At 42.6% G+C, this 15,865-nt stretch overlaps 2 protein-coding genes across 4 annotated transcripts in view; one reads left to right on the top strand and one right to left on the bottom strand.

Moving 5' to 3' along the window:
- LOC139533057 (zinc finger protein 135-like) overlaps positions 1-15,865 on the bottom strand; it is a 545,377-nt gene that overhangs the window by 231,715 nt on the left and 297,797 nt on the right. The window lies entirely within an intron of this gene.
- LOC139533035 (zinc finger protein ZFP2-like) overlaps positions 1-15,865 on the top strand; it is a 70,143-nt gene that overhangs the window by 13,693 nt on the left and 40,585 nt on the right. For both annotated transcript variants that reach the window (XM_071331217.1, XM_071331218.1), the window contains exon 4: positions 11,272-11,520. In XM_071331217.1, coding sequence (XP_071187318.1) covers positions 11,272-11,520 — 249 coding nt within the window. The remainder of the gene's footprint in view (positions 1-11,271; positions 11,521-15,865) is intronic.

Below are 15,865 nucleotides of genomic sequence, written 5' to 3'. Positions count from 1 at the left end.
AGTAAGATGTTAGTATCCCATGTGCCTCACCCTAATAATTTGGTCTGTTTTCACCTCTTCATTATGTCTCCTGTTCTGACTTGGTGGTTCACATGTAGCCTATAACCTGTTTTTGAGAAATGTAATCATTGAATATTGTAAGCGTTTTCATTGTCTGCTTATATGCCCCTTTATTTATCCTACGGTTCTGACTTGGCGTACAGGGAGAACACTGTAAGAACAGCCCATGTTCAGAATTCTCTTTATTTATTTTTTTTAATTTCAAAAGGGCTGAACAAATAGTTATATTGACTACGTCCGTCCTAGCTCGCTCAATAATGTCATAATCGAAATTACGGTTTGCCTGTTATCCGCTTGTCGTCCCCTTATGCCATAGTTTGTACATATCAGTTGTCAGTAGAAACCACATTTGTTTAAGCAAGTCAGCCATGTTTTTTTTTAAATGAGGCTGAATGAACTGTTTCGCTGCCAGACAAGGCTCCGCTGATAGCCAGGTGTAGCAGTGGTAAGTTGTTTGGACTATGCTTTTCCGTCAGCTTTATGTAACAGTTTGTGGGCACCCTTTCTCACCGTTATAGTGCAATTAATGTATTGTTTAGTAATGTGTTGTGTAGTGGCTTTGCTGGCATGCTTCCCACTTTTTTTTGTTTTTATTTAATCTTTATTTAACAGTTAAGAAGAAATTTTTATTTACAATGACGGCCGACACCGGCCAAACCCGGACGATGCTTGGCCAATTGTGCGCTTCCCTATGGCACTCCCAATCACGGTCGGATGTGATTCAGCCTGGATTCGAACCAGGGACTGTAGTGATGCAGTGCCTTAGACCACTGCGCCACTCAGGAGACCTTAAAAGGTTTGCGCCCAACGTGGGGCAGGAGTTTGACGGCACAAGCAGGGAGCCCAGCCAACAGAGATTTGAGAAATGTTTTGGTTCTCTTCCTCAGATCTGTGCCTTGCAACAAACCTGTCTCGAAGCTCGACGGACAATTTCTTCGACCTCATTGCTTGGTTTTTGCTCTGACATGCACTGTCAACTGTGGGACCTTATATATACAGGTGTGTTCCTTTTCCAAACATGTCCAATCATTTGAATTTACCGCATGTGGACTCCAATCAAGTAGAAACATCTCAAGGATGATCAATGGACACAGGATGCACTTGAGCTCAATTTGGAGTCTCAGAGCAAAGGGTCTGAATACTTACCAAATAAGGTATAAATTTGCTAAAATTTCTAAAAACCTGTATTTGGTTTATCATTATGAGGTTTTGTGTTTATATTGACGAGGGAAAAAATGCATTTAATCAATTTTCGAATAAGGCTGTAAGGTAACAAAATGTGGAAAAAGTCAAGGGCTCTTATATACTGCCCTGTATATGCTTCAAATGACAGATGTATGGTTCTGAAGTGGTAAACACAATGACATAATGGAAAATGCATGTCCAATGTTTATCTCTGTATTAGTATTACCAACATTAAAACACCTACAGTGGGGAGAACAAGTATTTGAAGCACTGCCGATTTTGCAGGTTTTCCTACTTACAAAGCATGTAGAGGTCTGTAATTTTTATCATACGTACACTTCAACTGTGAGAGACGGAATCTAAAACAAAAATCCAGAAAATCACATTGTATGTTTTTTAAGTAATTAATTTGCATTTCCACCTCCATGCTTAATAAAATTCAATTTCTTAAGTAACCATCTGTCTTAGGTAAGTTTTTCTGGTTACATATCACACTATTTTGAGAGTCCCTGATTTATATTTACTATGTTACATCTAGTCTATGAGACGAGGCTGCACCTTAATCTACATTATAAACACGCAGATCAAGAGGTGTGTTTTCCCTTCAGCATCTGCATGTGGCATAAGCTCACCCACCTCACAGCATGAATCTAAAATAGTTAATAACTTTGGCTGTGAGTGATGGGGAAAAAATCAGACTCTAAGGCAATTACTTGAAAAATTCAAAGGATAACTAAATTGTCTTTTTTTTTATTGACTTAGCTATGGGGCCTTCAATGGGAATTTGGCCGTGCTTCAGCTGAACTGCAGTACGGAAAATGCCCCCTGAGCACAGTGGAAAGCATGCTGATAGACTGGAAGCCTGCCCCCTTGATCTTAGAAGGGTGTAATTGCAGACCGCAATTAGGGGCGTTCTCTGATATCGGGTGTTTCATGATATCTAGTTTACACCAATTGATGCTCCCCATTGGTTTGTGGCCGTTTCTTTTGCGTTGGGAACAACACTTGTTGACAAATCCCTAACCCTCACCCTTTTCCGAACCTTAACCTCAGTCTCCTAACCTGCCAAGCTAATTCACCTAACTGCCACTTTAATTATCCTAACCTGTTATGTATGCTATGTGCCTACTTCAATAAAAAAAAAAAATCCATCAGTTTCATAACACCGGATCTGACCAATGGCATTTATCAATTTTTCTTATATCAGGGAACATCCACATCAAGAAACTGTACAGTAGGTCTCCTACTGGGAGGCGCGGGAAATAGTTGAAAGAGCAATTGGTGCTGAGGAAGCTATGGCAGTGGATGCCCCGCAACCTGTTGAGATTCATAACGTCGTTTACCGGTTGAAGAATACCGATTGTAAAGATTAATTGTAAGTGCGGCTGAAAGGTTTTTGGGAGTTCAGGAATTAACATTGGAAGCATTGCAGGCAGTGGTGGAAAAAGTACCCAATTGTCATACTTGAGTAAAAGTAAAGATACTCGAGTCCTTTCCTATCAAGGTAAAAGTGAAAGCCACCCAGTAAAATACTACTTGAGTAAAAGTCTAAAAGTATTTAGTTTAACATATACATAATTATCAAAAGTAAATGTAATTGCTAAAATATACTTAAGTATCAAAAGTAAAAGTATAAATAATGTAATAAATAAAACCCTACTCCTCCGCCAGAGCGTCCAGTGTGGCTCTGAACGCTCCGAGAGCGATACGAACTGACAATCTGACAAAGCTCTGAATTTACAAACGCCCAAGCGCACTCTGCCACTCCAGATTGAATTTAAGATCACACCCATAATTTACTAACAAAGTATTTCTGTTTAGTGAGTCCGCCAGATCAGATGCAGTAGGGATGTGTGAATTGAACAATTTTCCTATATATATCATACACTGTAGTTTGAATAGGACTGTGACTGAAGATGTTCATCCCTACGAGGCCCATGAGAATGTGTAGGGATGTGAATTGAATAGGACTGTGACTGAAGATGTTCCTCCCCACGAGGCCCATGAGACTGTGTAGGGATGTGAATTGAATAGGACTGTGACTGAAGGAGTGGGAAGTTTTTATTTATCTATTTTTGTATTTTGTTTTGATGTTGTTCCCCCTTCTCTTTTCCTCGTTGGAGGTGTATCTTTGTCTACAGTTTACTAACCGTACAGTAGGTGGAGGCAGACACCTTATATTTGTGTAAATGTCAGTATACCAGAGAAGAAGATGACGCTGTTGCATTGTCGTAGAGGGGAACAGGAAGTTCCGGGTGGAAAACGACAGAACTGTGTTATGTCGATAGTAGTTGTGTCCGTTTCAACTGTATTATTGTAGGTATGTAATAGCATGTTTAAACTTTCTAATGTCGAAAGAATATAAAACATGCTAGGTAACAAATCCGTCAAGGTGTTATCACATTTGGTAAATGTTTTAATTGTGTGTGTTATTTTGGGGTCAAACCAAGTGAGTGAAGAACGTGATTAAAAACGATTTTACAAGTCACTTAGGTAGACTTTGGGTTTGTCTGTGTGTATGAACATAATTTCGTCAGTCATTGCATAAAGCTTCCACTTATTTGAGTTCGTTTTTACATGTTCTTGGCTTTGTGTAAAATGTTGTTTATGAGCTGGTAAATTGCCTCGTCCGAACCATCCTGATCTCGCGAGTTTACATACACTGTTTCGTAAATGTAAGCTCGCGAGATCAGGATTATTCGGACGAGGCTCTTCAAATGGCGGCTTCAACGGTTTCGGTTGTCTTTCTAGGAGTTTGCTCGTGGTGAAATGGCGACATGAGGCAGTGTAATGGAGTGTCAAAATCGAGGGAAGCTAACTGAAGTTATCCTTCTCCATTTGGAGAGTGAGGCCAACTGCATGGAATGGCGTCGATTAATGCGGATGAATCGGAGCACGTATCAAACTCATAACATGGAGGACCAAGTGTCTGCGGGTTTTCGCTCCACCCATGTACATGATTAATGAATTAATGTCGATAATTAGAAAGGAACTCCCCTCATCTGATTGTCTAGGTTTTAATTGAAAGAAAAAAAAAACCCGCGGAGACTCGGTCCTCAATGAAATTTTTATTTATTTATTTATTTATTTAACCTTTATTTAACCAGGTAGCCAAATTGAGAACACGTTCTCATTTACAATTGCGACCTGGCCAAGATAAAGCTAAGCAGTTCGACACATACAACAACACATAGTTACACATGGAGTAAAACAAACATATAGTCAATAATACAGTGAAAAAAAAAAAATGAAAAAATAAGTCTATGTACAATGTGAGCAAGTGAGGTGAGATAAGGAAGGGAAGGCAAACAAATATATGTATAAATAAATAAAAATATAAAAAGGCCATGGAGGCGAAGTGAATACAACACAGCAAGTAAACTAAAAACACTGGAATGGTTGGTTTGCAGTGGAAGAAAGTGCAAAGTAGAGACAGAAATAATGGGGTGCAAAGGAGCAAAATAAATTAATTAATAAATACAGTAGGTAAAGAGGTAGTTGTTTGGGCTAAATTGTAGATGGGTTATGTACAGGTGCAGTAATCTATGAGCTGCTCTGACAGCTGGTGCTTAAAGCTAGTGAGGGAGATAAGTGTTTCCAGTTTCAGAGATTTTTGTAGTTCGTTCCAGTCATTGGCAGCAGAGAACTGGAAGGAGAGGCGTCCAAAGGAAGAATTGGTTTTGGGGGTGACTAGAGAGATATACCTGCTGGAGCGCGTGCTACAGGTAGGTGCTGCTATGGTGACCAGCGAGCTGAGATAAGGGGGGACTTTACCTAGCAGGGTCTTGTAGATGACCTGGAGCCAGTGGGTTTGGCGACGAGTATGAAGCGAGGGCCAGCCAACGAGAGTGTACAGATCGCAGTGGTGGGTAGTATATGGGGCTTTGGTGACAAAACGGATGGCACTGTGATAGACTGCATCCAATTTATTGAGTAGGGTTTTGGAGGCTATTTTGTAAATGACATCACCGAAGTCGAGGATTGGTAGGATGGTCAGTTTTACAAGGGTATGTTTGGCAGCATGAGTAAAGGATGCTTTGTTGCGGAATAGGAAGCCAATTCTAGATTTGACTTTGGATTGGAGATGTTTGATGTGAGTCTGGAAGGAGAGTTTACAGTCTAACCAGACACCTAGGTATTTGTAGTTGTCCACATATTCTAAGTCAGAGCCGTCCAAAGTAGTGATGTTGGACAGGCGGGCAGGAGCAGGCAGCGATCGGTTGAAGAGCATGCATTTAGTTTTACTTGTATTTAAGAGCAGTTGGAGGCCACGGAAGGAGAGTTGTATGGCATCGAAGCTCGCCTGGAGGGTTGTTAACACAGTGTCAAAAGAAGGGCCAGAAGTATACAGAATAGTGTTGTCTGCGTAGAGGTGGATCAGAGAATCACCAGCAGCAAGAGCGACATCATTGATGTATACAGAGAAGAGAGTCGGTCCAAGAATTGAACCCTGTGGCACCCCCATAGAGACTGCCAGAGGCCCGGACAACAGACCCTCCGATTTGACACACTGAACTCGATCAGAGAAGTAGTTGGTGAACCAGGCGAGGCAATCATTAGAGAAACCAAGGCTGTCGAGTCTGCCAATGAGGATGTGGTGATTGACAGAGTCAAAAGCCTTGGCCAGGTCAATGAATACGGCTGCACAGTATTGTTTCCTATCGATGGCGGTTACGATATCGTTTATGACCTTGAGCGTGGCTGAGGTGCACCCATGACCAGCTCTGAAACCAGATTGCATAGCGGAGAAGGTGTTGTGGGATTCGAAATGGTCTGTAATCTGTTTGTTGACTTGGCTTTCGAAGACCTTAGAAAGGCAGGGTAGGATAGATATAGGTCTGTAGCAGTTAGGGTCAAGAGTGTCCCCCCCTTTGAAGAGGGGGATAACCGCAGCTGCTTTCCAATCTTTGGGGATCTCAGACGACACGAAAGAGAGGTTGAAGAGGCTAGTAATAGGGGTGGCAACAATTTCAGCAGATAGTTTCAGAAAGAAAGGGTCCAGATTATCTAGCCCGGCTGATTTGTAAGGGTCCAGATTTTGCAGCTCATTTAGAACATCAGCTGACTGTATTTGGGAGAAAGAGAAATGGGGAAGGCTTGGGCGAGTAGCAGAGGGGAGGGCAGTGCTGTTGTCCGGGGTAGGGGTAGCCAGGTGGAAAGCATGGCCAGCCGTAGAAAAATGCTTATTGAAATTCTCAATTATAGTGGATTTGTCGGTGGTGACAGTGTTTCCTATCTTCAGAGCGGTTGGAAGCTGGGAGGAGGTGTTCTTATTCTCCATGGACTTTACGGTGTCCCAGAACTTTTTTGAATTTGTGTTGCAGGAAGCAAATTTCTGCTTGAAAAAGCTAGCCTTGGCTGTTCTAACTGCCTGTGTATATTGGTTTCTGGCTTCCCTGAAAAGTTGCATATCACGGGGGCTGTTCGATGCTAATGCAGAACGCCATAGGATGTTTTTCTGTTGGTTAAGGGCAGTCAGGTCAGGAGAGAACCAAGGGCTATATCTGTTCCTGGTTCTAAATTTCTTGAATGGGGCATGCTTATTCAAGATGGTGAGGAAGGCATTTTAAAAAAAATGACCAGGCATCCTCTACTGACGGGATGAGATCAATATCCTTCCAGGATACCCCGGCCAGGTCGATTAGAAAGGCCTGCTCGCTGAAGTGTTTCAGGGAGCGTTTGACAGTGATGAGTGGAGGTCGTTTGACCGCTGACCCATTACGGATGCAGGCAATGAGGCAGTGATCGCTGAGATCTTGGTTGAAAACAGCAGAGGTGTATTTGGAGGGCAAGTTTGTTAGGATGATATCTATGAGGGTACCCGTGTTTACGGAATTGGGGTGGTACCTGGTAGGTTCATTGATAATTTGTGTGAGATTGAGGGCATCAAGCTTAGATTGTAGGGTGGCTGGGGTGTTGAGCATGTTCAAATTTAGGTCGCCTAGCAGCACGAGCTCTGAAGATAGATGGGGGGCAATCAGTTCACATATAGTGTCCAGAGCACAGCTGGGGGCAGAGGGTGGTCTATAGCAGGCGGCAACGGTGAGAGACTTGTTTTTAGAGAGGTGGATTTTTAAAAGTAGAAGTTCAAATTGTTTGGGAACAGACCTGGATAGTAAAACAGAACTCTGCAGGCAGTCTTTGCAGTAGATTGCAACACCGCCCCCTTTGGCCGTTCTATCTTGTCTGCAAATCTTGTAATTGGGGATGAAAATGTTTTTGGTGGTCTTTCTAAGCCAGGATTCAGACACGGCTAAAACATCCGGGTTGGCAGAGTGTGCTAAAGCAGTGAACAAAACAAACTTAGGGAGGAGGCTTCTAATGTTAACATGCATGAAGCCAAGGCTATTACGGTTACAGAAGTCATCAAAAGAGAGCGCCTGGGGAATAGGAGTGGAGCTAGGTACTGCAGGGCCTGGATTCACCTCTACATCACCAGAGGAACAGAGGAGGAGTAGGATAAGGGTACGGCTAAAAGCTATGAGAATTGGTCGCCTAGAGCTACTAGAGCAGAGAGTAAAAGGAAGTTTCTGGGGGCGATAAAATAGTTTAAAGGAATAATGTACAGACAAAGGTATGGTAGGATGTGAATACAGTGGAGGTAAACCTAGGTATTGAGTGATGATGAGAGAGATATTGTCTCTAGAAACATCATTGAAACCAGGTGATGTCATCGCATATGTGGGTGGTGGAACTGAGAGGTTGGATATGGTATAGTGAGCAGGGCTAGAATCTCTACAGTGAAATAAGCCAATAAACACTAACCAGAACAGCAATGGACAAGGCATATTTACATTAAGGAGAGGCATGCTTAATCGAGTGATCAATAAGGGTCCAGTGAGTAGAGGTTGGTTGGGGTCGTGGCGATCCAGACAGCTGGCCGGGTATATGGCTATCGGTAGCAGCATAGGATGGAGGTCTGTTTGTAGATACCTCGTGCGTTTCCGTCGGTAGGTTAGTGGGGTTCCGTGTAGTGGGGTTCCGTGTGGTAGAGGGGATCAATCCAAATTGGCAAAATAGATATAGTGACCCAAGGAAAAAAATAAAAATAATAATAATAATAATAATAGTTGTCCGATATACTTATTCAGATAGCAGCCGATAAGACAGCTAACGATTAGCGGGCCCCAGATGAGCGTTCAGGTAACGTCGGGACGGAGGTGCCAGTTGGATAAATCCCTCGGGCAGATAACGTTGGCAGTCAGTCGCGGCAGTCAGTCGTGAAGGCCCGGTGGGGCTCCGTATCTGCAGCAACAACAAAAGAAACGGGTCCGGATAGGTGACTGTAACCCAGGAATGGCTGATGGAACTCCTCAGCTGGCTAGCTCCAGAATGATTTGAGTTTGCTCCGGGGTCGACGTAAGCCAATAGTCACACGGTTTGCAGCTAGCTAGCTGCGAAATCAAGGTGCAAGTGTCCAGAGCCTGCGGCTGGAATCCGGGGAAACTGAGAGAAAAAAAGTCCCGGAATGCTCCGGTCCGAGTCGCGTTGCACAAAAGTGCCGGTAGATTATCGAGCTAAAGGAATAGCTGATGACCACAAAACGTGGGCAGCTGAAACACCAACGCAAACCGGCTAATTTCGGGGCAGCTACAGATTAGCTTCTGGCTAGCTATCGGAGTAGCTTCTGGTTAGCTTTCAGGCTAGCTTCTGAATTAGCCCCTGGCTAGCTTCCACGATGGATTTTCAGATTGAGGTAAATAATACTTTTTTGTAATTGGTGAAGCGGGTTGCAGGAAAGCTTTTGTAGTTGAGTTCTTGGATAATAAAATAAATAAAAGATATGCGAAGAAAGGTGTAAATATATATATATACAGGACACGACAATACGGAACAGAAAAAGACGTCTGAACTGCTAAGCCACCTTGGGACCACCTTGGGACCTTGGGAAATGAGTTTGACACTCCTGAAACAATGGAAATGGAGAGAGTTTGAGAAGCAACAGCTGTGCTGGAATGCGATCAATGTGGGGGACAGTTCTGATGATATGGAGCGGGGGGATGAGGGCCTAGAATGTGAATGGTCTGTAGTGGAAGAACAGAGATAATAATACTGGAAGCAGTTGCGCATGTAGTATAGAAACTCTAAAGAGGCCCAAGGTAGGGAGCAAGAGTAATAAAGTGTCACAGTGGATAGTTGGGATGGTGTTTGAGGAGACCACAGGGCCTCATTTACACCCTATCTGATAAACCAAGGCCATAAAAAGAGAGGTGAAGTTAAACTGGACCGAATCCGTATAAATGAGAACTTGTTCTGAACTAGTCTACCTGGTTAAATAAAGGTGAAATAAAACATTTAAAATGGTAGAGTGTTAATATCTTGTGCTAGTCAGGTTCAGCAAGGGAAGATTCTTCAATTGGAAAATCATAATAGGATGAAGCTCAGAAGGCATGACCCTGGAGCTTATGCTAAATTGAAGGGAGTAATCTCTGAGGTCCCAATATCTATGTCTGTGGATGATATTGTTAAAGAACATGTGAAGGAGACAGAGTGGTTGAAGCCTAAAGGTTGATCAGTAGGAAAGAGGGTTAAAGAAGTGAAAGCTTATCAGTGCTGTTGAGGTTTGAGAAGGTTTTGTCTGGAAAAGTACAGAATAGGATTCCTTAGCTTCAATGTCAGAGATTTTGACCCAGCCTCAATCAACCAATCAAATGTATTTATAAAGCCCTTCTTACATCAGCTGATGTCACAAAGTGCTGTACAGAAAACCAGCCTAAAACCCCAAACAGCAAGGTGTAGAAGCACAGTGGCTAGGAAAACCTCTCTAGAAAGGCCAGAACCTAGGAAGAAACCTTGAGAGGAACCAGGCTATGAGGGGTAGCCAGACCTCTTCTGGCTTGAGATTATAACAGAACATGGCCAAGATGTTCAAATGTTCATAGATGACAAGCAGTGTCAAATAATAATAATCACAGTGGTTGTCGAGGGTGCAACAGGTCAGCACCTCAGGAGTAAATGTCAGTTGGCTTTTCATAGCCGATTATTCAGAGTATCTCTACCGCTCCTGCTGTCTCTAGAGAGTTGAAAACAGCACGTCTGGTGAACAGGTCAGGCTTCCACAGCCGCAGGCAGAACAGTTGAAACTGGAGCAGCAACGGAGAATCATCACAGTGTTTTTAAATGCCAAAGAATGGGACATGTAGCTGTTGAGTGAAAAGATGTGCCAAGTGGCTGGTCCTGTAGTAAGAGGACCTACTGTCAGACTGATGGAGCTTCCATGGCTGGTCCCGTAGTAAGAGGACCTACTGTCAGACTGATGGAGCTTCCATGGCTGTTCCCGTAGTAAGAGGACCTACTGTCAGAACTGCTCTTTCTACTGGTCCTGACATGGTTTCGAGGGCTGTTCAGAAATCTTGCGCACATAAATGCGCTGTGACAAAGGATACTTTAATATTGAATAAAATTTACTTCATAGCTTTCATTGGTTAGGTCATCAACAGCTTGGATTGTGTAAAGCAGAAATACCAGGTTGAAAGTTATCTTGTAAACTGCAGCATAGTTGTTGGGGGTAACAGATGTTACTGTCGGTATGGTTTTTGATAAGCTGGATAACCTGGGGGTGGATTGTCTCAGCATGATATAGACCCCAATGTTTGCAAACACAGAAAGGGATCTATTGATAAAGTTTATTGGGGGTGTGGGAGGGTTTTTGGGGAAGGGGAGGGTGTGGTAGAAGTTAAGAGGGACTTCTTGGTTTATTTTCTTAGTACAGAATTAGACAGACATGGACCTTAAACGTTTGTTTGCGGACCACCATGATACCATAGGAGGTCTGCATCAACGGACTTCAGTGCAGGTAGTGCCTCATCAGAGAGAGAACATTTCAGTTGCTCTACAGTTTTGAAGCTGAATGTAATGATTATCAGTCCTTTACATGTGTACTAATATTCAGACACATTCAGTTGTTTCTATATTTATCTATAATTCAGGGTTTGAACAAGAAAAGAGAGAAAATATTTTTACAGAATAAAGTGCCAGAACTGTCAAGACAATAACTTTTGTGTCTGTTTGTCTTTATTACTACAGGCCGACTCAGATTAAGTCTGAGGCCGGTAACATCAACAGTGAGGACAAACCCAGCCTGCCACTCTCCTTCCACACTGAGTAGAAACCTACAGTCACTGGGTCCTGATTGTGACAGTGGAGCCCAGTTTGCACTGCAGGATTCAGAGATGGCATCAGTGAAGCTGGAAGACTGCAGTCAAACACTGGAGCTGAATGTCAACATTAAAGATGAAGAAGAAGAGGAGAAGATTAGTACAACTGTTAGTCATGGTAAGAGCAGGTTCTCTCTATAAGTTATTTTCATAAATTAGACCTCCATAAGTTATGACCCAGTCTATTGCTAGGTTGAATTCTGTAATTCTGACATCACACATCCCTGAAAACCTCAAGACTTCACTGCGAGGCAAAACTTTGTAAAACTTGTACGCCTGCCTTTGCCCACACATTGTCTCAAGAACGTTGAAAATGTTTAATACCCTCAATCACCAAGTTAGGCATACCTCATTTCAAAATAGGCCATGACATCATCACTGTCAATATTGAATTATAATTCTTTGCGTTTTACCAGTGAAATGACCAAGCTGTTTCTGCATGCCAATCGTTCGATCTCAATCAATTTCATGGGAAAATGCATTTAAATCTTCTTGAATTACTGTTTGGTTAGCAAATTAGAGCAGATGGTGTTAAATTATATAGACTTCCTGTATTTTGTTTTAATCAAAGCACATTCTGCCTAATGGCGCGCTGTTGAGTTTGGGACGATTCAGCAAACCATTCTAAAATCTCGTAAGAAATGAGGTGTTGTTTTTGTTGTAACAGTAATGTTATGCTATAATATTTGGTTATGTGGACTACTAATTATTCAGTAGGTGATCGTCCAAGACATTGATCTACCTTTACTCAACAAACACCATTGTGGCGGCTCATCGCTCTTGCAGCACTACACCCCTGCAGTCTGCTGCACCGAACTAGTGATTGATGCTCACCTAGCCTACTCTTTTGTCTCGCGCAACATTTGCTGATGCAGAAACGAGAGAACATGTTTGGCTGATTTTATGGAAATCTGGGAATATTTGGCGAAGGAAACATTTCTGGTTGGTCTCAAGGAATGTCACACAGGGAGACTTTTTAAAACAGGATTGAGTGAAGTAGCAGCTAATGCTCATGGAGAGCCTCACAATTATTATTATTAACCTTTATTTAACTAGGCAAGTCAGTTAAGAACAAATTATTATTTACAATGACGGCCTACACCGGCCAAACCCAGACAACACTTGGCCAATTGTGCGCCGCCCTATGGGACTCCCAATCACGGCCGGTTGTGATACAGCCTGGAATCTAACCAGGGTGTCTGTAGTGATGCCTCTAGCACTGAGATGCAGTACCTTAGACCGCTGCGCCACTCAGGAGCTCATAAGTTTGATGAAATTCCATTATCTTTCAGTCTAATAGGGCTATTTACTTCCTTTTGTAGCTCTTCACCAGCTTCTTGAATGTTTATTGTACATAAATATTAACACAACATGCAACAATTTCAACGATTTTTCTGAGTTACAGTTCATATAAGGGGCAGCAGGTAGCCTGGTGGTTAGAGCGTTGGGCCAGTAACCGAAAGGTTGCTAGATCGAATCCCTGAGCTGACAATCTGTCTTTCTGCCCCTGAACAATGCAGTTAACCCACTGTTCCCCGGTAGGCCGTCATTGTAAATAAGATTTTGTTCTTAACTGACTTGCCTAGTTAAATAAACATTCAATGTAATAAAAAAATATATAATAAGGACATCAGTGAATTGAAATGAATTAGGCCCTAACCTGTAGATTTCACGTGACTGGGCAGGGGTGCAACCATGTGTGGGCCTTGGAAGGCATAGGTCCTTGGCAGCCAGACCCACCCACTGGGGAGCCAGGTCCAGCCAATCAGAATGAGTTTTTACCCACAAAAGGGCTTTATTACAGACATAAATATAATTCTCTGGCAACAGCTCTGGTCGACATTCCTGCAGTCAGCATGCCAATTGCACGCTCCCTCAAAACTTGAGACATCTGTGGCATTGTGTTGTGTAACAAAACTGTACATTTTTAAAGTGTCCTTTTATTGTCCTCAGCACAAGGTGCAGCTGTGTAATGATTATGCTGTCACACCTGTCAGGTGGATGGGTTATCTTGGCGAAGGAGAAATGCTCACTAACAGGGACGTAAACATATTTGTGCACACAATTTGAGAGAAATAAGCTTTTTGTGTGTATTGGAAAATTTCTGAGATTTTTTATTTCAGCTCATGAAACATGGGACCAACACTTTACATGTTGCGTTTATATTTTTTTCATTGTACAGTCGTGGCCAGAAGTTTTGAGAATGACACAAATATACATTTTCACAGAGTCTGCTGCCTCAGTTTGTGTGATGGCAATTTGCATATACTCCAGAATGTTATAAGGAGTGATCAGATGAATTGCAATTAATTGCAACGTTCCTCTTTGCCATGCAAATGAACTGAATCCCCCAAAAACATTTCCACTGCATTTCAGCCCTGCCACAAAAGGACCAGCTGACATCATGTCAGTGATTCTCTCGTGAGTGTTGACGAGGACAGGGCTGGAGATCACTCTGTCATGCTGATTGAGTTCGAATAACAGACTGGAAGCTTCAAAGGAGGGTGGTGCTTGGAATCATTGTTCTTCCTCTGTCAACCATGGTTACCTGGAAGGAATCACATACCGTCATCATTGCTTTGCACAAAAGTGCTTCACAGGCAAGGATATTGCCGCCAGTAAGATTGCACCAAATCAACCATTTATCGGATCATCAAGAACTTCAAGGAGAGCGGTTCAATTGTTGTGAAGAAAGCTTCAGGGCGCCCAAGAAAGTCCAGCAAGTGCCAGGACCGTCTCCTAAAGTTGATTCAGCTGCGGGATCGGGGCACCACCAGTACAGAGCTTGCCCAGGAATGGGAGCAGGCAGGTGTGAGTGTATCTGCACGCACAGTGAGGCGAAGATTTTGGAGGATGGCCTGGTATCAAGAAGGACAGCAAAGAAGCCACTTCTCTCCAGGAAAAACATCAGGGACAGATTGATATTCTGCAAAAGGTACAGGGATTGGACTGCTGAGGACTGGGGTAAAGTCATTTTCTCTGATGAATCCCCCTTCAGATTGTTTGGGGCATCCGGAAAAAACTTGTCCGGAGAAGATAAGGTGAACGCTACCATCAGTCCTGTGTCATGCCAACAGTAAAGCATCCTGAGACCATTCATGTGTGGGGTTGCTTCTCAGCCAAGGGAGTGGGCTCACTCACAATTTTGCCTAAGAACACAGCCATGAATAAAGAATGGTACCAACACATCCTCCGAGAGCAACTTCTCCCGACCACCCAGGAACAGTTTGGTGACGAACAATGCCTTTTCCAGCATGATGGAGCACCTTGCCATAAGGCAAAAGCGATAACTAAGTGGCTCGGGGAACAAAATATCGATATTTTGGGCCCATGGCCAGGAAACTCCCCAGGCCTTGTGGTCAATCCTCAAGAGGTGGTTGGACAAACAAAAATTCTGACAAACTCCAAGCATTGATTATGGAAGAATGGGCTGCCATCAGTCAGGATGTGGCCCAGACGTTATTTGAAAGCATGCCAGGGCGGATTGCAGATGTCTTGAAAAAGAAGGGTCAACACTGCAAATATTGACTCTTTCCATCAGATTCATGTAATTGTCAATTAAAGCCTTTTACACTTGTAATTATACTTCAGTTTTCCATAGTAACATCTGACAAAAATATCTAAAGACACTGAAGCAGCAAACTTGGAAATTAATATTTGTGTCATTCTCAAAACTTTTGGCCACAACTGTAGTTAGGCATAACTGTCCTCTCCATGTTCAGCTGGAATTTAGCCTGAAAAGGATTTGAGAAATATGATATAGGCCTACGTCTCGTTTTGCGCTGCACAGAATATCAGATCTCAACAATGATTGGAGAAGTGTTGAACATAACCAGTAGATACCACATCCTGATGATTTATATCTCATACATATATATTTAATAATTTTATATATCAAGTTGCAGAAACACCTTAAGGATGATCAATGGAAATCGGATGCACCTGAGCTCAATTCAAAAGTTTGGGGTCACTTAACACCAGTCTCAACGTCAACAGTGAAGAGGCGACTCCGGGATGCTGGCCTTCTAGGCAGAGTAGCAAGGGCCAGTTTTATTGCTTCTTTAATCAGCACCACAGTTTTCAGCTGTGCTAACATAATTGCAAAAGGGTTTTGTAATGATCAATTAGCCTTTTAAAATGATAAACTTGGATTAGCTAACACAACATGCCTTTGGATCACAGGAGTGATGGTTGCTGATAATGGGCCTATGTAGATATTCCATTTTAAAAAACCATCAGTTTCCAGCTACAATAGTAATTTACAACAATAACAATGTCTACACTGTATTTCTGATCAATTTGATGTTATTTTAATGGCGGCCAAAAAACAGTGCTTTTCTTTCAAAACAAGGACATTTCTAATTGAGCCCAAACTTTTGAAAACTTTTCTGATTAGAGCCAGTTTGCGCTGTTCTGGGAAGGGAGTAGTACACAGCATTGTACGAGATCTTCAGGCGTTTCCA

The sequence above is a fragment of the Salvelinus alpinus genome, chromosome 10, assembly GCF_045679555.1.
Source record: "Salvelinus alpinus chromosome 10, SLU_Salpinus.1, whole genome shotgun sequence".
NCBI lineage: Eukaryota > Metazoa > Chordata > Actinopteri > Salmoniformes > Salmonidae > Salvelinus > Salvelinus alpinus.
This window is presented reverse-complemented; position numbering and strand designations above follow the sequence as displayed.